This window comes from Schistosoma mansoni (assembly GCF_000237925.1).
Source record: "Schistosoma mansoni, WGS project CABG00000000 data, supercontig 0236, strain Puerto Rico, whole genome shotgun sequence".
Lineage (NCBI taxonomy): Eukaryota > Metazoa > Platyhelminthes > Trematoda > Strigeidida > Schistosomatidae > Schistosoma > Schistosoma mansoni.
The window spans coordinates 142,485-168,526 of NW_017386100.1; the positions used below are offsets into that span (position 1 = coordinate 142,485).

General features: G+C 34.3%; 3 protein-coding genes across 3 annotated transcripts; all 3 read left to right on the forward strand.

Annotated features, from left to right (window-relative positions):
• Positions 1-997: 997 nt before the first annotated feature.
• On the forward strand, positions 998-1,204 carry Smp_199230 (endoglycoceramidase, putative; the record flags this gene model as incomplete). Its single annotated transcript, XM_018791321.1, has 1 exon — positions 998-1,204. The coding sequence occupies one exon, from the start codon at positions 998-1,000 to the stop codon at positions 1,202-1,204; it is 207 nt and encodes a 68-aa protein (XP_018647340.1).
• Positions 1,205-5,644: 4,440 nt separating this feature from the next.
• Smp_193400 (hypothetical protein) lies at positions 5,645-6,070 on the forward strand (the record flags this gene model as incomplete). Its single annotated transcript, XM_018791332.1, has 1 exon — positions 5,645-6,070. The coding sequence occupies one exon, from the start codon at positions 5,645-5,647 to the stop codon at positions 6,068-6,070; it is 426 nt and encodes a 141-aa protein (XP_018647341.1).
• Positions 6,071-6,211: 141 nt separating this feature from the next.
• Positions 6,212-6,343, forward strand: Smp_114020 (hypothetical protein; the record flags this gene model as incomplete). The annotated part of the gene is made up of 1 exon (XM_018791343.1): positions 6,212-6,343. One exon carries the CDS (start codon positions 6,212-6,214, stop codon positions 6,341-6,343), a length of 132 nt encoding a protein of 43 aa, XP_018647342.1.
• Between the last annotated feature and the right edge of the window lie 19,699 nt (positions 6,344-26,042).

A 26,042-nucleotide genomic window follows, 5' to 3' on the forward strand; every position in this document is an offset into this window, starting at 1 on the left:
GTTCCCTGTTGACCACCTCCAACCACCATCTTACCTCAATAAGAGATCAGAATATATGAAACATGGAAATTGTTTTATTTATTTATATTTATCACAACGTAGTAGATTCAAATCTTATGTAGAGAAAGTTAAATAGATGTTTCCTTTGTACAATGAATGATAGTTTGATAGATTAAGTAATAAACCGTCTGGTTTTATACTAACTTTATATAAAATACATATACATTTTGAAAAGAACAACAAATAGCTTCGTGGGTTGAGATAACGCCATTGTATTTAGTGTAGTGCCATATCACATTTTATGATAATCATTTGTTGTCAAAGGGTTGTTACATGGTTACATTGAATTTAAAGTCACTTGAAACCTGCTTTTTGGATTGATTAATGACCTATATTTTGAAAATAGATTACTGTGGTAGTTGAACAAATGAAGTGGATTTTGTCTATTGAGTAATACCTAAGTAAATTAATTAATCTTAATTGACAACTTCATTCAGTTAGAGAGAGCTAAAATTATACCGATCTAATAATTGTATCAATGTTAATTACTGTGACTTGTTGCTTTATTGTACGTCTAATTTCTTTCTTCTAAACATAAACATAATTGACTGAATACTTGCAAAATAAGTATTTACCTAGATGTAAAGTAAGTAGGACTATTCACGCTCAACCACAATCTTGATTTCGGAAAATATTCTGTACATAACAGATATGTTCATTTCAACAGAACATAGACTGTCTTCCTTATGTGCTGCGATATTGGAAATCATTGTTGTTAACTTTCAATTGTCTTCATTCTGAAAATCTATTTCGGTTCTTACATTTCTGGTTTTTTTCTTTTTGTATTCGCACAGATATTGCAGGTCAAAATCTTTTATTGTTTTATGATTACTTGGTGAATGTTATTCGTCAAACAGACAGGGATACATTGATATTTTACGAGAGTGTAACTTATGGAATATTTTTTCCATTTGTCAATGGAATACCTGGTACTGGCATGCAACGTGTTCCTGGTCTATTACAAGATGAGATGGCCAGAAAGAAGAGTGTATTATCTTATCATTACTACTGTTGGCTATTGCAATCGACACCAGCTACAGAGCATATGCCATCATGGAAACAATATTTGTGTGATCAGGTGAGAGTTTCATTACCTGGTTTATTGTTTGTAGTGTATGTGCATTTTGAATATTTGATGATTTAATAAGAACAATAACCCACTGATATTTTGTAGCATAAGCTGACTGACTTGATTTTTGTTCGTAACTTGATAACCAGACTTGTCTGTAAAATTTTGAAATCCTTTGTCACCCTTATTAAATTATTCGATCTATATTCAGAACAACTACATTCAATTAAGTTAAATGTCGAACGATCGCTGACCGAAAGTATTTTCATAATAAAATATTGTTTACATTTTACACCATGTCCTCACACTAACCAACAACTAAAAACTACTCAGTAGTGAGTGCTTACAACACTACCCGAAATCAAAACTGAAGCTTTAATAGGTCTTAGCGAGTGATTTTTCGGATTAGTAGTTTGACATTCGACGATTGACATTTTTCGCTGCAGCCTTTTGATTTATCTACTCTATATCAAACTTGAAATTTAATTACCTAGAATTTATTTACTTATAATTGATTGAAAAACACCCATTGACTTGCTCATGTTTATCAATTACCATTAAGCTAATTATTTATTTTCACCATGAAAATACTCTCAGTAAACAACATGATGAATAACTTTGCAAAATTGTTAGAACCATAGTGTATTTTGTAATTGATTAAAACAAGTCAAATAAGATGAAAATTTTCTACATTCCTTCCATTAAGTAGTAACATTTATGTTCTATGAATCATCGTCATTAGCAAAAGTTATAGCAATCGGTGTGTCTGAAATTGGGCGTAGATGAGTAAGCAACACTGACGAATAATTCTATGAAGCCATGGTAATTATGAATTCTGTCATCTAAGTATTCTTAAGATATAGTCAAATAGTCAAACTAGCAGTGGAAGTGGAGATAGAGGCATTGGATTAATATATATTTTATGTTAGATTTCAAAGTAAGAACATTTGTTTTGTAGTTTCCATTAAACTCATTTACCTATTGAAACCTATTCACAAACACCATAGGATATTGCATACAAATGTACATATGTTGTTTGTTGACAAAATCCCTAGTTTATGAATTCAAGTGGAATTCTAATCTGATTATTGCATCGAAAAATACAAGGGAAGCCCTATTCCATTCTGTTATTCACACCAACTTATAAAACGTTGATTGTTACAAACAAAATTGACAAACAAATTATTTTGTTTAGTTCGAGCTCCTATTTGTGGTCTGCATATACAGAATGTATGATGTTAGTTGAAACCGTGAATATTTCATTAAAAATACAATTGATAGTTACAACTGATATGGATAAATGTTTATTGTGTCCTTAATAAATGATGAACTGATTAGGGTGAACGCAACACCGGAGCTGAACTCAATGAAAGTACTGCAGAGTCATCTAAGAACGAAAATGTAAACACTATGATTAGATATGCAAAATGTGACAACTAGTAATAGGCGCTATTCATTTCCATCATACGTAACTATAAAAAGTGTTATTCACACTAATGTAAGTCGTTTGAGTTGATTCAACGAATACGTGGATTCTGACTCAATGATGTGATGCATTCCATCATTTGTGATACACATAATCGAATAACAATTTACTGATATCGTGACACATCAACTAACAATTACAGTGTCCGAATGAATTTTCTTCACAAATGAACATCAGTTACATATATATTGTTCACATTCAACAATTGTGAACGCGAGAACATTGTCAATAAACTTATATGGTGGATCATATAAGCTTATGGAGGATTTCTGGTCAATGTGATTTTTAGTCAGTTAGACATAATGGCCATCGCTTGACAAGATGCCACTTTTTGGTATTAGTTCATTTCTATCTTACTGAACTGATAATTAGATGTTGTGTGAAACTTTATTTATGGATTGTTAAAAAATGACTGATTTTGTCATTTGTAGAATGATTTTCTTTCCTAGCCAGTTACTTTGTAATCAAACCACAGAATTCAAAATCACTCAATTATTATGCCTTTCCTCACTCGATCATGTAAGTACTTGTGAACATAAATATAATGATAATCATTTGAAGATGGTGAATACTGAACGTCTGTTGTCTTTTTGCAATTTTTTATAACTAAGTCATAAATGTAATGAATGATAGGTCAATGAACAAAATGGATGATGTGTTATTGCTTTGACACTGTGTATGCAGTTTATTGTAGTCTAGTTTCATTTCAGAAAGCATTCACATACTTATCAATGTTGATATTGTTATTGCTTGTGTTTAGCTTCTCTTAAATTATACATTCAAAAATGTGAGAAGTATAGTTCAATCCACTGGTGGCGGACGGTTTTTAACAGAATTCGGTCTATGTCTTCCTGATGGTAATCCAGATTCAATAAATACGGTTGAATGTAATGCTGTGCTGAATGCAGCAGATAGGAACTTCGAATCATGGACGTACTGGGACGGATATGAATTATTTTCTAACTTAATTGTTAAAAACATTTCCGTAGGTTTTGTAATTGATAATATCTTTTTTGACTTTATGTCAAATTTCTTATTGAAGTCATTATGTTCTGTACGGTGAGGAAATTTATAATTTTCATTCTGAACAGTGTCATCAGTATAATTAGAACAACATCTGTAAGCGAACAATATTGTTTTCAATTAGATCGTCATCAGGTTTTACTCTAATATACATGAATATTTATATGAAAATGTTAGACCAATCACAAGGCTATTTGAGTCAATAATAATCACAATGAAATAGAATATGTAACCAAGCCTAATAATAGTTAAAATTACAAGTTGATAGTGGGAAGACAAGTGTACTGATAGTAGTAAGAATAGTAAATTACAATAACAAAAGTCTTATCAATAATTAAACATAAGAAATAAGAATTCATTATATGTGAAAAAAAAGTTATAATTGAAATAGTCTCAGCGATTGAACAATAAATAATTCCAACTTTTCGTCCAGCTAACTTGTCTGGACTTCTTCAGGGAAGCAATCAAAATCAAAATCATCAAAGAAATATACATAGTGTTTTTTCCTTAACAATCATTTCATCAAAATCTCTACTACTTTTTAATCCAATCATATTTGGAAGTCGAATATTTTTCTTGTAAACAGGATAATATGAGTGAGTTGAATGAGAATCAAGTGAAAAGTTCAACAATGTAAAATAAAAGGAGACTGGATGAATTGTTTGTATGTATGTATGTATGTATGTATGTATGTATGTAGTTTCTTGTTCTTCCAGTAGATCCTGTAAAACCTGGAACCTGTTGTTGAGAGTTATCTTGAATTCATGGAGCTTGTCAGTATCTCGAAGGAAGGCTGTATTGAAACTTTGTAGTGCTGTTTGTCCAGTTGTCCTGTCTTTCTTTAGCTTCAGTCTCATCTTGGCCACAACCAATTGGTGATTTGAAGCTTTGTCAGCTCCTCTCCGGGTTCTCACATCTTCCATTGATCTCCGGAATTTTTTGTTGATACAAATATGACCTATCTGGTTCTCTGTGCTGTGGTAGTTTTGTGTATGCGTTTGTAGGGCAATATTGTGCCGCCTATAACCAATTTGTTGAATGCACATAGGTTTGCAAGTCTCTCCCCATTTTCATTTCTCTCTCCTAATTCATGTCGTCCAAATTACATCTTCATATCCTATGTTGTCCACTCCAACTTTAGCATTCAGATCTCCCATAAGGATGGTCAGGTCCTTTCGTGAGCACTTCTCTATAATTGATTGCAGCCTTTCATAGAACTGATCTTTATCATCGTCGTTGCTATCATTGGTGGGTGCATAACATTGGATGACGTTCATTCTGATCCCATGCTTCTTTGTTCTGAATGATGCTTTGATTATCCTGGGTCCATGAGATTCCCATCCCACAAGTGCATTTCGAGCTTCTTTGGACAGCATTAGAGCAACTCCCTGAGTGTGTGGAGCATTTTCCCTTTCGTGACCGGAGTACAGCAGCATCTCTCCTGTACCTAGCCTTTGTTGTCCAGTTTGTGTCCAATGGGTTTCGCTGATTCCGAGTACTGCCAAGTTGTATCTCCTAAATTCCATTGCTATTTGGCTGGTCTTTCCTGTCTCCCACATTGTCCGGACGTTCCATGTACCTATAAAGAGTGATGCTCTGGTTGTTAGAAGGTGCATCGGTCTCGTAACCTCCGAAGAATTTCGGCTTTCATCATGAGACGTCATAATTATTCCTTCAAGTCGGAGGGCAGAGTTTAAATGGTTTGAATTATTTTTTCTGGTTAGCGTTTTTTTAGCGAGTTAGCTTTTCTACGGGATGGGGTCGCTAACCCCATGCACAACCCTCCTCCTTTACCCGGGCTTGGGACCGTCAGTAACTCTAGAAGAGCTACAGGCGGAGTTAGTTATCATATAACTAGCTAGTTATCAGTGTTTGGTTATTCATTTACGTCAGGTACGATTAAATTAGTTATTCATGGTTCCTTTAGAAATATATGAATAACTATTTCATCCTAGTATATCTCTCTAAATCTTCCTTACTTCCTTTGGTTATTAAGTTATCAGGTTATGATCTACACTGTCTTCAAATTGAATACCTTACATATGCATTTCACATTATTGCAATACATTGTTTCACTTCGTAATTTCTTCTCTCTCATGCAGTTGAAATCGTTCAGTCGTACATATCCACAATCAACTGCCGGTCAACCTGTCCAACTGAGATTCGATGTAGATTCAGGTGTGTTTTATTATGCTTTTGTACCAACACAGAAGAATTGTACAAATGTGAACTCAACATTGTTAGTTGCAGAAATTTTTGTTCCAATGTCCATTCATTATCCACATGGAGTGAAGACTCGTTTCATCCCAGAACAATTATCTTATAAAGTGTATGAAAATAATACTAATTTAATATTTGTGTATATGCCATGTACTTTGATCAACACGAATATTGAACTTATAGAAATAACGATCATACCAAACCAAAATTAAGATAATCATTCAAACTGTAATAATTATATTCGTTTACTAGTTTATTCGAAATCTGTATCCATTTTGTTGATTGTGAATTCGTTGTTATTTTTGCATCTTTTAACTTATTTTGGATAAACTAAAGTAAGTCAACTTGATGGAATGTTTGAAATTTACTTTCAGTTTGCGAGTATACCTAGTTGTACGTTGGGAGAATACGTGAAAACAAGTATATATTGCATGGCAAATAAAATTAGATGCATTGAGAAGAGAATGCACATAGAGGTCACCTAAAATCCATCACAGTAATAAAGGACTGTGAAGCAAATAGTGAAAAATGAAAATAACACATCGCTCATAATTAAAGATTGACGATATTATGCAACGAAATACTTCAGAACGATAAAGTAAAATAAAATATATTCAGACTCAACATCTTAGGACCGGAACACGTTAGGAAATTAGGGCTTACGACAAAACTGATGGGTTAGACATTTTAGTATATAAAACTTAAACATTTCATCACTGTTAAACCTCATACCTGTATGTTTGGTCTACATCACCTTACTCTTACAATCAGAAACTTACTCATAAAGTAGCTCTATAACCACGGATCGAGACTATCAATATAACTAGATTATGTGGTATAAATCGGATTTCAGAAAAAAAATAGCCACATACAGAAAGCTTACATTATTGTCTCTCATCAAATCGCTTTGTTATGTGTGAATCAAATCTCCCACTGACATGACTTTTGATAACTCATGTTAACGAATGGTTAATATCGACTCTTTATTGATGAAATTCTATTGAGTATAAGTATTGCCCTGAATAAAATACAATTATGTGGAGAATAAATCGTTAGTCAAAATTATGTAAGGACTAAGTAGATTGTGTATTTGTAAAAGTCCTGAATAAGCTAGAACTTTGACAACACACAGTCGAGAATTAAAATCTGCAACAAGCAGACATCTTACAAGTTTTCATATTCATTGAATTCTCAATAGGTAATGTGGTCTTCTGTAAATGTAGTCACAAAATAGTCATGAATTTTCTAGAGAACATGAAAATCTATATGTTTATATGTTGTTGTTAACAAAATGCATTTTGATCTGTGTTACATAACGACTAGATTGATACGTTGAATACCTAATCAAATCGTAACACAAGTTCCAGTTCATAAAATGTGGTTATATTACATTTCAAAAGCATATGGAAGCGTCCATGTCACTCAATTGAGATACGTGAAAAATCGAAGTTCACAAACATCGTTTTGTCTCAAATAGTGATTATTTAGTGAATAATAGACAAAATTTAGTTACGAACCACAACTTGTGAGGTGTTTTCAGTGTTTACAACGTCTTTTTGTTCGAAATATGAAGACAGTCGGTTGTGTTTAAACTCGATAACGGTTAACTAACAAGCAAAAATCGAACTAAGAGCAAGCAATATGGAAACCGTTGACTTTGAACAGGGGTTGAACGACTGCACAAAATTTCGAATAACTACTACAATACTTGATGTCAAGTCATTATAATGATAAATAAAATGAATGTTATAAGTATGTGTAAACATTTCAGAATATTATATGACCAACGTGCGTTACCACATAAGAGTAGAAACTGCTAGGAATAAAACTATTTGCTGAATAATGATAATAAGTAATATAAAAAATTACACAGAAGTTGGAGTGAATCAGACCTAACAATGACATTTTATTTAAAGTGAACTTACTTTTAATTTCTTGATTTAGATAGAATACACTGATTCATCTTCTAATTGATTCTATGAATTAGAAATCATTTGAATGAAACGTGCTGATCGGATTTCTGTTTCTTTTGTACAGTACAATAGTTAACTAATTATCACTAACCAGTAGCCTATTAAAATGCACAAAAATACTGTTTTTTATGATCTATAATTTGTGAACATTGCTTCAAACTTCAGCTTCGAGTGGTCCAACTGAAAAGTCTTTACCACCAAGTTTAAGTCCGATCAATGGTGAGATATTTATCAGCTTCGCAGTTAACTATTCACTAAGCATCATACATTAGCGTCATTAATAAATTTCTATACGTAGAAATGTATTCAGATTCTTATCATGTCAATGTAAACATCAGGTCATAGGGTAAGTATAGTTATAGAAAGAATTATTTACAGGGGGTTCATTATAAAAACATTTTTATAATCGCTTGTAATTCATAACTGTATGACGTTTAGAATTTGATTATTTGTCACATGAATTTTAGCGAAACTATCTTTAGAAAAAAACAATCTTATTTGTGACAATTGTTTCGTCGTCATGTTATTCCTACTGCATTTGGAAGAGAATCCGTCTTCTAGGAGCAAAAAAAATATCTCATTTATTGGAACCTCACTGAGCATTTTTGACATTTGATGGTCTCACTGAATTCTCGATGTTTGAATCCTTGTTAAGAACAATTACTTTTTGATACACGTAAAATACTATATAAATTTTTTGATGTGAAATGATAGGTCTGCGATTTGAGTTTCTTTATGCATGTTGACAACTTTTCTACCGGGTGAAGTTGAGGGTAATAAAATTCATAAATTTCTGTTCCTTATTTTCCCAGAAACCTCTCATGTGATTAGTGCGTTCTGCCTTTTTCCTATGTGATGCAGACTTATTATATAGTCACTGTCAGAATAACACCCTTACCAACAACACCCTTACAAACCAACATCAAAAACACCCTTACCATTTTATTGGTTAAGTTCCTTGAATAATAAAAAATTTTCATTAGATGGTTTGAGTCGTACGTTTCTGAACAGTTATTTTAGTCGGTTCATCAGTTTGAAAAAATAAATTTTCTAAGCATTTTGCCTAATTATGATTGTTAATGGTACTTAACTTTTGCTGGTGAGCTAACTGCTCATCAATTTAAATGTTCATCAAAAACAGTAAGTCGTAAAACAACTCAATGCTAAACAGTTAATTCCATGAGAAGTAGAGTTATTTGATGTGGAATGCCAACAAAATTCGAAATGTGAAATGTGTGCACAAGTATATTACTTTAACTAAGAATTTAACCGAGAAATTGAGTGCCGACATATTAACCATTTTGTTTAATAATAAAGTGATAATACACATATGTATGATAAAATTATTCATGAAGTTCCATGCAATGATAGTGAATAACAGGATAGTAGATTGTAATGTCACGTAAAGAGAATTGGAGTCTAAACTGTGCTTACTGTCCAAAAAGTTCATTTGATCTATCAAGTTTCGTATTCTTCCTATACTCTACAGTGAAATTTGAACGTGTTTGGACAAGCGATTATCTCAAATACCATTTTTACAACTATTATCACATATCAAAGGATTTATCGCCACATGATTAAAATATTTAGATGTTGATAACTTTTAACATGGTGAAAGTCTGTTAATTAATAACAAAAATAGTTTTATGGGTTTACAGATTTAACAGTCAGCATTATTATTCACTGAATGAAATACTGATAGTCATCACTAGATCTAAATAAAGAAGATTGGAATACATGACTTAGGGAGATAAATACTGAAATAAAAAGGAATAATATCTATCTTTATTATTCACGTATATACGGGACTAGGTTTTTTCAGTTATGCCTAGTCATTCACAGATTATCCCGCCAAGGATAAATTTGAATATGACTTAAATGTCAACTGAATCACTAGACGCATAAATGAGACAAAAATAGGATACATTCGAAACTGCCCATTTGTCAACTATTGAACAAATTAAATGTGTAGACATTTAGTACCACTATCTCGTGTAGAGAAATGCGCTCCTTGTTGTACTTGTAAATACCATCAGTACATACGACATCGAAAGATCGACGAGTTAGATTCGTTTATTTACCGTTGATAAAAGTAGCTTTCCAGACAACCATTCACTTAACGATGTGTCTCCTCTGCACCTCCATAATCAATGGAATACATAACTAACCTCTAAGTGATAATAAACAAGGTTTGATTGATCTGGAAGTTTCGATCTTCCAAATAAACGTGGTCACACATCCGAAATATTTTGAGCGATTATTTTCTTTCGACGATTTTCATACATAAAACTAATGACAACAAAAACCAAAGTTCAGAAAATAAATGGAAGATGAATCGTATTCCTCTGCTAGGCTTTGAAATGACGGAAGCTAGGGTCTTTCTCATATGCGATATGCCGTAACTCATGATTATGACTCACTGACCATCTTGATACTGCATAAGACCCTTCTATCAGTCGAACAAATATAAAGGATTTGCAGCCACCACCAACAGGCTGCTTGGACTTATGGATAAAAAATATGCTTCGATACAAACTCCAGTTGAGTTTGAGTTGTTTTTCGCTGGAGATGCCATTTCCTTTTGCATACATATTTTATATAAAATTAATTTGGATTTCGATTACTGTCTCGTATTGTGAAGTGGCAGAAGTTTCATTCTTGTAAGTTCTCAGTTGTCTCAGGAGTGACGCTTTCGTCAAAATTCCTACAGCAACGAACAGCTCTCTGAAGTTCAGATCAGTTTTACTATCTAAATGAAACATGGCTGACAACAAAGCTAACTAGAACTGACATCGCCGAACTAAACTGACTACTTCTGTTGGTCCAATAATAGGCATTTCACTGGCGGCTAATTGGTGGGAAAACGGTACAGGTAACAGTGGAGAGTAGAGGGATTTAAATATATTTTATACCCTTAAAACATCAAAGAATGTTCCTCACTCATGTTCATATTAATTGTATGAGAAATGAATAGTAATAGATGTGGTTGTGAAGATCAACTTTTCTCAAACCTGATTACTGCCTAATTTCAAGGATAACTTCATAATGTAATAAGACATGATGCTTCTCACAAATATTCGATTCATGTACACGTCGTACATGAAATTGGCCTCATAGATAAGAACTTCACTGTTCTATTCTACTCATGATTGTCTTCAGAACACATAATGGCAAACTGATTGAAGGAGAAATCAGTGTATACAAAAAATTACAGCAAAGGCTACAATTTCACAAACACATAACAGAACCCACTGGCTAACATTAAATCACAAGTTTATAACTACGGTTTAAAAGTATTTGGCTGTGTTAATTTGCTAACGTTGTCAACAAATGACTGTACTGGTCTTTTATATTTCTTGTTATAAGGAAAATGAACGAAAACACCGAAACAACTTCAACATGACAAATCGGAGTTGAACGATTCCACCATACATGATCACAGTGAATATCATAAAAGATAGTTGTCAAAAAACATATATAAGTGAATATTATTAGTAATTGTTTAATTATATTCGGATTACTTTGATTTAGTAGATTTTTAAGAGTTGTGTTAACAATACGACGTTTGACTTATTAGTTTTTAAATATAGAAATACAGATATCTACATTGTAAGCTTCATTTGATGACACGCCTAATGTTTTTCACCACTGTGTGTTTTCGATGTATTTCGGTATCAAATCAACAAGAGTAATTATTAGATATTTGCCGAATTGATCATGTTATTCCTTCTTCCAGTTTGTAATCTCAACTTATTTAATAAACTAGTGTTCCATTGATCAACGAAAACAACAAATCACCCTGTTAAGTTGAGAAAATATATAAAGTATATTCATGCAACTGCTAACTACACTATCCGTACTTTGATGATTCATGTGAAGGGATTTTCATTGTCACTAATTATGAACGGTGTAAATAAAACCTTTACACATTATTCTAATGATTTTATTTACAAAACAGTTGTATTACTTGGACGTGGTAAGGCGGTTGATGTTTGATGTAATGGTTACTTAGGCGATAAAAAAAATTATTATTTTATTGAATTAGACATTCAATTATAAATAATTATGCCCAGATTTTCAAATGGCCACAGGAATATCAGAAAACACTCCGTTCAAGCTATGATCAAAAGCTAGATGTCATCTATAGACACTTGTATGAGAATAAATCCACAAAACATTTGACAGACTGATAAGAAACACAGTTCTTTGAAATCAGTACTAGAAACAATCAAAATCAAAATTCAGTTCTATGAGAAACATTAAAGACGTTGTCCTGACTAAACGGAAGTCCATAAAATAACAAACATGATCAGGACATATTATTAATAACTACAAACTTCAAATAGGAATAATATATTTGTAAAATCTCAGCGAATGAATTTGTAGTAAATCCTACGTTTCGTCTGACAATCTGGTCCAAGCTTTTTCAAGGAATTATAATCAAACATCAAAATTATCGAATATAAATAGGTAGTACATGGTTCTCCGAGTTCATTATACACTGAATAGGTCATCCAATCCACGTTAACAATAAGTCTAAACTCGGTATGTGTAAGAGATAAGCGATGTGAAATGATAAGCGTTAATATAACATATTGTATAGAAAAAACGTAAGTGGTGAGAGGAGAAAATTACATTCACACTAGATAATGGGACTTATCAGTGAATTTATAAGGAAACATACAATTTGTAATATATGTGATATGAATCATATCTGTGTCACAGCATGTATAACATGAAGAATAATTAAACAAAATAAAAATAATAAAAGAGTGAGATTTGAAGAGTGTAATTTTGAAACTGTATGTATGTGTCATTTTTAATGTTCCAATTACTTGTTTAACAAATTCCGATAAGACAACAGATTAGAATCATTGAGTGTAATTGTTGTCATTTTAGATAATACGAATTAGATAAAAACATTAAGGAGTTCAGGTTGTTACTTATTAATGATTAGCTGCCATGGCACTGTTAATTGTATTCCATCTCTCCTATTAATATTGTTTGGATTAACCCAAATGTATAGGGCTTCAGCTGTTTGTCTTTCTTTGTAAGAATTAAAATCTTTTTGAAGGATTTTTGTATGAACGAAATCAATTGTATGACCCGATTCTATAGAGTGTAATGCTATCGCTGATTTCTTCTCCAGTTTCCTTACATCATCTGAGGATTTAGGAATGTGTTTCAAGCATTGTTTGTGTTCCTTCACCCTCACATTCAGTTGTCTTGATGTTTCACCTACATACGTTGCATTACAGTCACTACATTTGATTTCATAGACACAATTTTGTTGTTCTTCTTTATGTATTGGATCTTTAATTCTTACTAATTTTGATTTTAGAGTATTGTTTGTTCGAAAAAATACTCTTATATTTTGATTATTTAAGATTCTTCGAATATCTTCGGAAATTCCTTTCCGATATGGGATCACCACTGTGTTAACCCATTCCTTTTTCTGTAATCTTTTTGTATTAACAATGTCGTCTTTTCTTTCATTCTTAATTATTCTTTTAATAAAATCGTTTGGATAATTGTTCATCATTAGGGTAGATGTAATTAAATTTATTTCGGTTTTCATATCGTTTGGTTCAGTGACAAGTTTTTGAGCTCTTGTAATCATATTTTTGACCACTGTCACTTTGGTCGAGTGTGGATGTGCCGATTTAAAATCTAGAAATTTTTCTGAATTTGTCAGCTTTCGGAATATACTAATTTTTAAGCCATCATAATCTTTCCTTTCAACTAAAAAGTCTAGTAAAGGTAATTTGTTTTCAGGAGATTCCAACTCTTTGGTGAACTTGATTTTTCCATCAAAGTTGTTGACAAGTTTAAACAGTTCATTCAAATGGTCCCGTTTTATAATGACAAAGGTGTCATCTACATATCTTAACCATACTTTTGGTGCCTGAGAACATATTGAGATGATTAGCTGACAACTGATGATTACACACATATGAATCTCAGAATTTCTCTACTGGTGACAAATGTTTTCTCGGTGAAGTTATTGATTCTTAAGACGATAATGATTTTTGTACCTCGAACTATTTGTTACGATATTGGTTTTTGTGAGCCTCCGAATGGCCTGGTACGGTCGAGAGTGGAGAGAGTCTGCTCTCCCTCTCCAAATGCTCTTACATGGCCACGCGTATATAGCCTCTGTCAGAGAACTGCCACTCACTGCCTCTCGCCACTGAGGTTCTGTTAACGAAATTGAGAGAACGAAAAGTGAATCTCCGACAGGAGCTTTAACCGCGTTGGTGGACATGGAAGTTCCACCTACGGGAGTCGGAAAACCCTGATTTCAAACCGATGGTGCGCATAGACTGGCTTCAGTATCCTGAGGGAACAAATGATATATGAACCAGTTGTTAGTCACCAACTACCATGGGACTGCATGTCCTCTCGATGCTCCACTGCCTTGTGGATCAGACCTTTAGGTCTAAGGCTGCGAGTGTGGGCCTCTAATAAAACCACATGCTTCGGTTTGGGCACCTGGGCAGCATCACATCCCTCACATAAATCAAATGAGAATTGTGTGGCGCATATGTATCTGGCGCTTCCTTGTACCAATATTTATGTGTTCAAACAAATAATAATAATCGTTTTTGTGACTAATAGAAACTATGTCTAATATATCGAAATTTCAGTATTGGTTTGTGAGTATTATTATGTTTGTAATTAAGATCATGAACTGATTGATGTTAGATTCCGCTTGCGGGATCTTAGATGCGCAGTGCTGTAGAGTCTCAAATTAGAACGAGACGGCGGTTCAGTGCTTCCAAGTTTTTAATTGTGGTTTAATATCGATCGGTTCACGATCTCAATCAAAATCCGAATTTGTTCAGAAACTTCATATGTCAGCCTGTTGTTTGTCAAAACATTGAATCCTCTCATCATATTTAATTTTTTGTCAACCTCTTGTAACTAATCCTGTTAACAACGTTGTTTATGAATTTTATTTTTGATTTCAGCAAAGATGTAGGACAGCAATTTGGTCAACGTCTATGTAAACTTGATCCATTTCAATTTCAAAGAATGAACATGATTTATAAACGAGTATGTCTGTCAATTGATACTATAAAGTTGATTTATTGATTGGTTAACACATGCAGTTTTATAAATGTCATTTTCTTAACCTCATAGTTATTTCAAAGTATTACCATATTGACATTACTATGGAGGCTTCTTCGACACTACGGCGTGCCTGAGAAGATAGTCAATATCATACAGAACTCCTATGATGGATTAAACTGTCAAATCGTCCATGGAGGACAACTTACCGACTCAGTCGAGGTAAAGACCGGTGTTAGGCAAGGTTGCTTAATCTCACCCTTTCTCTTTCTCCTGGTGATCGACTGGATTATAAAGACGTCAACATATGGAGGAAAGCACGGGATACGGTGGACAGGTAGGAAGCAGCTGGACGATTTAGACTTCGCGGATGATCTGGCTCTTCTATCACAAACGCAACAACAAATGCAGGAGAAAACGACCAGTGTAGCAGCAGCCTCAGCAACAGTAGGTCTCAATATAAACAAAGGGAAAAGCAAGACTCTCCGATACAATACAACATGCATCAATCAAATTATACTTGACGGAGAAGCTTTGGAGGATGTGGAAACCTTTACATATCTGGGCAGCATCATTGATGAACATGATGGGTCTGATGCCGATATGAGGGCGAGGATCGGCAAAGCAAGAGCAGCATATTCACAACTGAAAAACATCTGGAACTCAAAAAATTGTCTAACAACACCAAAATCAGAATTTTCAAAACAAATGTCATGACGGTTCTACTGTATAGGGCGGAAACTTGGGGAACGACGAAGGTCATCATCCAGAAGATACAGGTGTTTACAAATAGTTATCTACGCAAGATACTTCGGATCCGTTGATCAGACACTATCAGCAGCATTCCACTGTGGGTGACAACAAACCAGATTCCAGTGGGTACACTTTGAGGCAATAACCCAATTGCCTCAAGAGACAAGCCCTCACATGGAATCCTGACGGCCAAAGGAGAAGAGGAAGACCAACGAACACATTGAAGACAGACATGAGAAAAATGAATAGAACTAGAAAATAAGACTCAGGACAGAGTGTGTTGAAGAATGCTGGTCGGCGGCCTATGCTCCATCGGGAGTAACAGGTGTAAGTAACTAAGTAAGTAAGTATGACCATCTTGCGAGAACGATCCTTTATCTTTGAATCTTTTCTGATGTATTGATTTTTCTTTGTTTATTTGTTTCTTCCTATCCAAATGTTGTTTCGAAGAAACCCGTTAGACAATTTGGTGAAGTTCTTGAAAGTAGGACGTCTGGTCAACTCCATAATATTTTAGTAGCAATGTGTAAGTACTATCAATGCAGTATAATTTTTTTATCGGGTAAATATAAGAGTTTTTATTGAATGGATCTCATTTTCAGAGTATAAATCATTTACTTCATTTTGAATGCTTAAGAAAATACCTCCTGAATAACTACAGCATAATCCATGAATATTCACTTCATCCAAATAAGTTGTTAATAGGTATATGTAAACATGTTTAACAGTTATACTATATAGTGATATATATGTATAACTCCACGTGGAGTTCCTCTGGAGCTACTGCTAGTTTCAGATAAAAGAAAACGGTTGAGTATAGGGTTAGCGACCCCATCCCATAGAAAACTAACTCTCTAAGAAAACACAGTAACCCGAAAAATATGTATCTACTGTTATAAAAATCACGTAAGAATTAATCAAAATACATAAACTATGGATTCGCTGATGAGATTTTCGATGAAAATAAAAACACAATGGTGGAGAAGCTTTGTAGCTAAGGTGGATGATTTTGATGATAGCTCATGACCAAACCATCCAGCTCAGTGAACAAATCTCTATTAAAAAAACAATGTTTTTTTGGTAAGTTTCTGTTATTATGTAAATGATCCAGTACAATAAAAGCTCCATTTCATTAGTCGGTCATCTACAACGTAGGACCAGGCACATTTATGCATCGGTCCAACTTGCCATACCTCGTTAGCACAACAAAATGAATACCAAATTCATAGAAGTAGTTAATCTAGTGGTGATAAAATATAAAAGATAGGTTGTATATAAGGATATAGTATAGGAAGAAAGACAGATATGAAGCAATTTTAATCTCAGTGTTTAAGGGAAGATAAAGAGTGTATGCACATACGCCATTTTGGTTGATTCTGAGCCATATCACCTAGAGTCTTCAACCATTGGTTACGATAGCCACGATAGTCAGCCACTAATCAACCACCACTTCCTATTTTTGATCAGGTGAGGGATATGCTTCTTGACGTGTCTTGTATAGTGTCGACATGAAATACATAATTTACTTGGCATAAATAAAACACAAAAATTACCTGATTTTTATTCATCTATTTAAAATCATGGTTAACAATTTTGTGGAGTTTGATACGAAGGGATCTATTTTCAACGGTTGTACAGCTTGATAATAATTTCGTTGAAAAAAGATCCCTTAGTATCCAACTCCTAAGAAAATAACCGAAGCTCTTACCATCCATGAACTTAAACCAAAACAATTTTGTGATTGAAAATAAATCTTAATATTTAAAACAACACCTAAGAAATCTTCGTTTTTACAAGCTTGTCTCAGTTGTCTGAGGCGATTGCTATCCGGATCTAAAAGCCAGAGCTTTAAATCCGAAAAAAATATGCTCAGCCACTCCTTTTACACTGGCCAACTTCAGGGTCAACTTGTTAATAATATGGCGATGTGATTTGATTAATGTTCACTTATTTTATCTACACGTCTTACCATTGTCATTACCATTATTATCACACTTGGTAACCTTTCTAGAGAAATTTATTTATCATCCACCCCCAATCTACTATATCTGACTTAATTTATATTATTCTACATATTACGTAATTTCTGATTTGTAATCCCATTTTTCTATCTCTCACCCCCATGTCAACTGTAAATATTCTGATCATTTATCTCACTATTTCATTCTATTTATAAACTGATCCAAGTTAACACTTTATATATTAGTCATTCCGACATTAACGATTTGATTAGAATCAGAGGGGGATTTGTGGAGATTTCAGTATATTTCAAAGTTGAAATCATGAGTCAATTGAAGCTAGACCACCATCGAAGACCTGGAAGCACTGGACGGCCGTTTCGTCCTATTATGGGACTCCTCAGCAGTGCACATCCACGATCCCGCACTCGCGAGATTCGAACCCAGGACCTACCAGCTACGAGCCAGAGCCCTTAACCGATATACCACTGACTCGGCATCCAACGGTGTTAATGTCTAACTTCAACTGATCCACGAATTATGAGCGACACTTCACCAATTGCCTTCAGTGAGTTGTTATCTCACAACAGACGTGATTTTATATTCAGATAGGGGTTTTGTGGAGATTTCAGTATTTTCATAGTTCAAAGCATGAGTCAATTGATGGTAGACCATCATGGAAAATCTGGAATAACTGGACGACCGTTTCGTCCTATTGCGAGACTCCTCAGCAGTGCGCATCCACGATCCCGCCTCGCTAGACTCGAACTCAGGACCTATCAGTGTAGCGCAAACGCCTAACTTCTGGCACCACTAAGCCGGCCGACATCCGATGGTGTTTGTGTCTAACTTCAACCAATCCATGAAGTTGAGCAACCGTTCATCAATTGTCTTCAGTGAGTTCCTACCTCACAACAGACGTGAATTGAACTCCACTGCTTCTCACTCCTTGGTGGTCTAGCTTCAATTGACTGATGCTTTCAACTATGAAAACACTAAATCTTCACAAAACTCGTTCTAATTATAATTCTAGTTAAACATAAAATGTTAGGCCAGTTAAACATTCACAATTAAACGATTAGCTAATGTTCCATATTTAGTAATCACGAGGTGAGTGAACGAACTAAATCACCATTTATCATCAACAGCAGTTAAAATTGTAACAACCGTTTCTACTTGCTGATGTATGTCCGTATATTCGATGAGAGGTAAAAGAAAGCAAAGAGCTTAATTATGCTCAACATGGTTAACAGTGTTAGAATTGAATCCATGGTGACTAGTTTGGTATAGTATAGGTGACGTTTCTGCTACTTTTATTTTATAGTTAAAATCATCAGTCAATTGAAGCTAGACCACCAAGGAAAAACTTGAAAACACTGGACGGCCGTTTCGTCCTATTATGGGACTCCTCAGCAGTGCGCATCCACGATCCCTGACTCTAGCTTCAATTGACTCATGATTTAAACTATGAAAATACTGAAATCTCCACAAAACCCCTTCTGAACTTTTATTAGTAAACACATTTTTCTGGGGTTGACGAATAATCATTTGTGCTGTAATGAATTCAACTGTCTAGAAAGTAAAAAGAGAGGGTAATACTAAGTGGGTGAATTCATGTGAGCTTTTGAATTTTGGATCAATGTTTTCGTGGTTTCGTGTTTATGCCTAATAACAGAGGTTTTGTTTTTGGACCCTAGTAAGTTCTTGATTGTACACTATTGAGTAGTATCATATTGGAGCGAAACATATGTGAGATGCTATCTGGATGGCCGTTTCGTCCTATTATGAGACTCCTCAGTAGTGCGTTTTGTCTTGTATTTTTCATGTAACTACATTTTAATGACAAGTTTAAGTCTTATTTATGATTCTTACTTTATTATATTTCAGATAGATTTGCATACAATAGGTAAGGTGTATAAAGTTAAATATGGAATATATCTGTCGGATGATGTCAAACGAATTTACTATGGTGAATATGCTGATGCTTTGTTAGGACTTTTGAAAAAAGAAGAAATCCCAGATATATATCAACATTCAATACCATTACCATTACCTCCATTACTTCACGCGATTGATCCTTGAATGATGTTCATCCTCTTTTATAACTTTGTGAACTTTTTTGAAATAAGTTGTATGTACGGACAAGTTCTTGACGTTTGTGTTGCTTACAAAATGTCGGTAGTAAATTTATGTAAACGAATTATTCTTTTGAATTTAACGCTTGATAAAATAAAAAAATAGATACCAGTCAGTTTAAACAAATTTGTTTAAAATCTAAGGATATAAACTCTGACGTGGATGGTTTGATCGTGGACATTTCATCGTTCTTCTGCATGACGACATCAGTGAAAACTTCTGGTAGAAGTGAAGTGTTCGAATTCCTTCACATACAGCTCACAGCTTGTCATGTAGACCTAGGTGTTCATTGGTTTTTGTTGACCTTAAACCTATCATTGCTTACTTCTCTACCTTAATTGTATCTCCCATTACTTTAGTTTCTGGTTCTATGTTTGTTCATAATTTAAAAAACTATTTTTGTTTTATTCTAGGAAAGATGATCTGAGGGTTCACTGTCGAGGCAATTATTTCATTACTATAAGATGTATCGTTCAATGTTTATATCGTTCATTACAATCTGCTAGTATACATCGCCCGTTGTATGTGATTGTGCATATCAAGCAAAGAACAGTTCTTTACTTTGAACGAACAGAATTTAAAGGCTGCTAGGGTGGAAACTCTACAACCATAAACTCGTTGTAGCATTTTAAAAACAAACTCTTGAAATTGAAGTCTTCAGATTACCTGAAGGTGATGAAATTATTCGTATGTTTTTGTCCGTACACATTTCCATTATCATAAATGAATAACGAGGTCTTTGATGACAAAATTTGCAATGACAAAGGAGTTAAACAATAAACTATCATTCATAGATGTACTAGTCACCAGAACCGATACAAAAAAAACTTGAGACTAATATACATCGGAAGCCTATCTACACAGATCAACTTTTCAATTACAATAGCAACAACCAAAGAACGCGTAAAAGTAACTGTGTACAAACTTTATTCAAGAGGGCGAGAAAACGCTACAGCACACTTGCCGCGCTGTGAACAAAGACAAAATATCTATCGATTATCTTTCAAAAGAATGACTACCTTTGCAATTTCGCCAAAAAATGCCAACCAAACGCGTCAGCAGAAACGAAGTGTTACGGGGGAACTGAAGACATTTGGCTGAATCAAACCTTTTTACTGTACATCAATTTTACTGTGTTTTTTGGATGTGTTTGTTTTACTTAACCTTTGGACTTGTTTGTTTATATCATTATTTTCGGACATTTTGATTTCTTTTGTCATTGGTTTGTTATTTGGGAGTTTTTGCTCCGGGAACCTACAAAATTGAAGGTTTGTTTTATAATTGTTATAATTATTGTTGTTAGGACGACTTTGGCGATTATTTGTGTATCGCGAATAAACTTGGTATCTAATTTGGAGTTTTGGTTCTCTTACCTACTTGGATTCGTGATTAGCGAATATCGACGGACAGTATTTCAATAGTTGGAACGGGCAAAATCTCATAATTGGACGAAAAACGAAGTCAGGTACGGAAAACGTCAAACGAATAATTCTACCATGTATAAAAGCCATATCAGAATTTCCTGAAGCCATTTGCAATAAGCGTGGTACAAAAACCAACAAAGTGATTTCAATCACTCCTGTGTAAACCGAAGGACAAAATGACAAAAGAAGAAAAAGCAAACAATATCTACAATATAAACTGTTCCAATTGTGAAAAACACTACATTGGACAAAGTGGACGCGCCCTTCATCTTCTCCTGCACAAACATCAATAAGCCGTCGAATGCCGTTACAACAGACTAAGTTGTATCGCGTAAACATGATCAGCGATCAACAATACAGAACTTTTTATTATTTTATTTTATTTAAACACTTAAATATCGGTGCGAATGGGCACCGAATACATGTAGCCGGTGACCAACGACGATTGGTTCATACGCCATTTGTTCCCTCAGGATACTGAAAGCAATGTGCATCACTGGTTTGGAATGAAGGTTTTCCAACTCTCCTAGGTGGACTCGCCGTGTCCACCAACCCGGGTAAAGTACCGAGCATTCGCTTTTCGTACTCTCAATTTCGTAAACAATACCGGTGCCACGAGAAAGCAGTGAGTAGGACTTCACTGGCAGAGGCTATATGCGCGTAGCCATGTGAGAGCATTTGGAGAGGGAGAGCGGACTCTCCTCACTTTCGGCTGTATCAGGGCATTTGGGGTCACAATACAGAACTATAAAATATAGTCAAAATTTGATTTCCCAAACTGAATATCATGGGTTCCTACAGAGAATAATCAAAAGTGAATGAAGAATGTAAAACTGTGATATAAATGAAATTACCATATTATTAATATTACTACATTTAGCCAATCGGAATGTCTATTTGTCTTCGTTCAATGTCTTTTTGAATTATACCTTTGCTTGATAGTCACCGTATATTGTTACGTAGCACTTAACACTTGACAGAATTTCCGCTTCTAGTTACGAACTTGTTGAAGCTAACTCCACTAAAAAGTAAAGCCTATCTTGTTCATCGTATCAAGTTCACAGCCTTATCCTAGTATTTATCGTACACTTATGATTGCTCAGGAGTCATGGTTAATAAAATATCCATGTCATGTAAGTCATATCGTGGAGGTAGATGTAACGGTTATCGCAATCATTGTTCAGTATCCATGATACTTTTGAGAAATTCTAGCAATGTTTCAAAGTCAAAATAACATCTCATGTAAATTGAATTTATTACCGCTTTTCAACTTTTCTTTTGTATGTATCATTATACCAGTTCTCAACTGTATGACTATGAAATTTTCTTATGGTTCCTCCTGAACGTCAACTTACTAGAGTGAATTATTTTTGTTTACTCAGTCTATAAATTATCCTATCAGTCAATTAATCATTCAATCATCCACTTATTTTCTTACAAACTATTCATACTACTAATACAAATATCAGTAGTAATATTATCAATGAATGCAAACGTACATAAAATATGATTACAATCTGCATGCATCATAATCAATACAATGACGAAATCGTAACGTGCATTATTTGAGAGAAAGTACGGAAAGGCGAGTACTAATATTACTTCAACTGTAGTCATAAGCGTAAACATAATAAGAGCTGAAATCATTCAACACTTGACTAAGGTTACAATGAATGTGTGAACAATAGAACAATCATGTATGCAACCCTTTCGATTGATCCTTTCCAATATACAAGATCACTCATTCAATTAATGTTGAACTCAATAATTTGACCTCGAAAACTATTTTTTCACGAAGTAGGTTCCATTTTTTGAACTTGGGAATAAGGACAACTAATGGCATTTACCTTTTATGTTGATGGATTAAATGTACAATGATGAGAATGTTAGTTATCACCGATGAAAAAGGCTTCAAACAAGTTAACGCTGAACGTCTATGCAAACATGATCAACGATTCATTCTGTGAATAGTGTGAATCAGAGGTACTTGATGTGGAATGTCAACAAAATTCGAAATCACAATTATATGAACACAGAATATTCTTTTTTATAATCCATAAAAAATTGGCCAAGTTTATAGCAGAGTACATCATTTAAGAAACTGTAACATGTGAATCACGAAGTGTTTGTAATAGGATGACATAGGGTGAGATAGAACATTGGGATTACAAATCAGAAATAACGTAATATGCAGAATATTATGAATTAGGTCAGATATAGTAAATAGGGTTGGATGCTGAATAAATTTCTCTTACAGGTTAGAAGTGTGATGATAATAGTAATAATAATAGTCCCAGAGTGAACATCAACTCTGAGATGCAGGTACATCCAGCTGACCAGTCCCGAATTGGAAGAAACGCGCGTCACACTGGATTCCACTGCTAGCCACTATCCATCTTTGCTTATCATGCTTGTGAATCAAGGCTATATCGAGTCAATACGTGCAGTATGCACATATGGCCAATTAGAGACTGACCAGTTGTAGTCCTAAAAACATCAATGGGAAGATTCAAAACAAACAATACTAAATGAATTTAATAATATTGACTGGTAAGATTTGTACATGAAATAAGTTTAAAATGAACATGAATTATATTAATGTCACCATATTATAAAACTGATTATTAACAAGTTGACCCTGAAGTTGGCCAGGATAAAATGAGCGGCTGAACATAATTCTTTTGGATGCAAAGCTCTGGCTTTTTGATCCGAATAGTAATTGCCTCAGCCGTCTTCAGGATTCTCAGTCTGACAGAATTAGGTAGACGTCTGTTAACAGGATATATTATTGTGAAAGATTACTCGATGTTGGTTCTATGTCACGTCTGAACTAAATGGGCTAAAAAAAGAGCTGTTAACCGTTTTGACTACACCTTTGCTTAACCACACTTGGAGGTGCTCACGAGCCCGAACATACAAAGACCTAGAACATCTGCCTATGTCAAGTGTGTATATCAGTATATTGATATATTTGGGAATTTAGCGAATGAATTGGATACAGTCGTTTCGTTGAATACCGATATAATAGTACATATGATGAGACATTGAATGAAAAACTGATTATCACCACAAGATTTATGTAATGAAGCGTGGGAGAAGTGATACTGTTGAACAAGTACTTCAATAAAAAGTAGTAATTTCTATTACCGTCAGTCATGCATACATCAGACCAAGTATTTTCAGAAGGAGTTTTGTAGAGATTTAGTATTTTCATAGTTTAAAGCATGAGATCGCGGATGCACACTGCAGAGGAGTCCCACAATAGGACGAAACGGCCGTCCCGTAGTTCCAGGTTTTCCCTGGTGGTCTAGCTCCAATTGACTAATGCTTTCAACTAAGCTTTTTCAGTTATGTATGGTTATTTTTAGATTATCCGGTGAAGATTATATTGTAATATGACTGAAAAGTCAGCTAAATATCCAGATGTATAAAGAAGATTATATCAAAGACACGTAAAACCTCCCAATTCCTCATTATCACCTATATGAAATATGTATAATATCCAAATTGTGTAGTTTAAGATCTCAGTGACGAATACACTATAGATGTGAAGGAGTCTGATGACATTGCAAAGTTCAGTCTTAAACACAAGTTTATCATGATTATCGTAAGTGGTTTTCCAGAAAACAAATTAACCTTATCAACAACTGTTAATTACCACCTTTTTAAAGGAGTTGAGAAAGACATGTACGCTGTCAACAGCATTCAAGCTAAGGACAAATAAACATTTCACATTAGACCGAAGGTTCTGAGTTTGAGTCTTACGTGCAGGGTCGTGGATGAACATCACTGAGGAGTTTCATACTAGGATGACACAGCCGTCAAATGCTTCCAAGTTTTCAGTGGTGGCCTACATTGATCGGCTCATAATTTCAATAAGATAATAAAAAAATGTCAACATTTGAGTGAATGACAGGGGCCATTTCTTAAACTGTTCAGACGTAATTACACATAGTTTTACCATAAGTGCTTTATAGTTTAATAGAATTTTCAATTGTAGAGTATTATCGATTACATCATAAACTTCATAAACAATTACCATTTCATAGTTGAAATCATGAGTCAATTGAAGCTAGATCACCATGGGAAACCTGGAAGCACTGGACGGCCGTTTCGTCCTATCATGGGACTCTTCAGCAGTGCACGTCCACGATCCCGCATTTCACTGCAATACCCAATGAATCATTTAATTCATTCATGTAGTCTTGTGTTCAATGTAATCATACAATGATTCATTTAATGTGTGTGTGTACAATTTTACACAGATATTACGTTAATGTCACTAGTTTTTATTCACTGGTCGAATGAGATGCTAATGACAGATAGATAATATAAGAGTCATGTTAAATAAAGAATTGATGTATTTTCAATTGTGAGATGGTACATTTGTACCTCAAGTGGATGATTTCGATGGAGATCTGTTCTTTGAGCTTGATGGTTTAGTCGTTGAGCTTTAATCGTCCTTCTGAACGACATCATCAGCACAAAGTTCGAGTGAAAGTGAAGTGTTTGAATTTCACCACATGTGGTTCACAGCCTGTCCTGAAGACTCCGAGGTGTCGTTCAGAAGGACGATGAAAGCTCCACGATCAAACCATCCAGTCCAAAGATTAAAACTCCATCAAAATTTCCAATGGTCTCAGACAGGGTAACTCATATTAGCTGGCTTATAAAGGTCAACTGCTTAGCCTTGCATAGGTCAATCTATCTATCTTGGTAACTTACTGATCACGAACAAAACGAAAAATTGTCTAAACATCAATGATGCATCAATTCATACTCAATTATAGGAAGTTAAACTTGATCATTTCTATGTTGTATGTGATGTACACTTATTACAAAAGTGTTATTGCATAGTTATTGCGAACT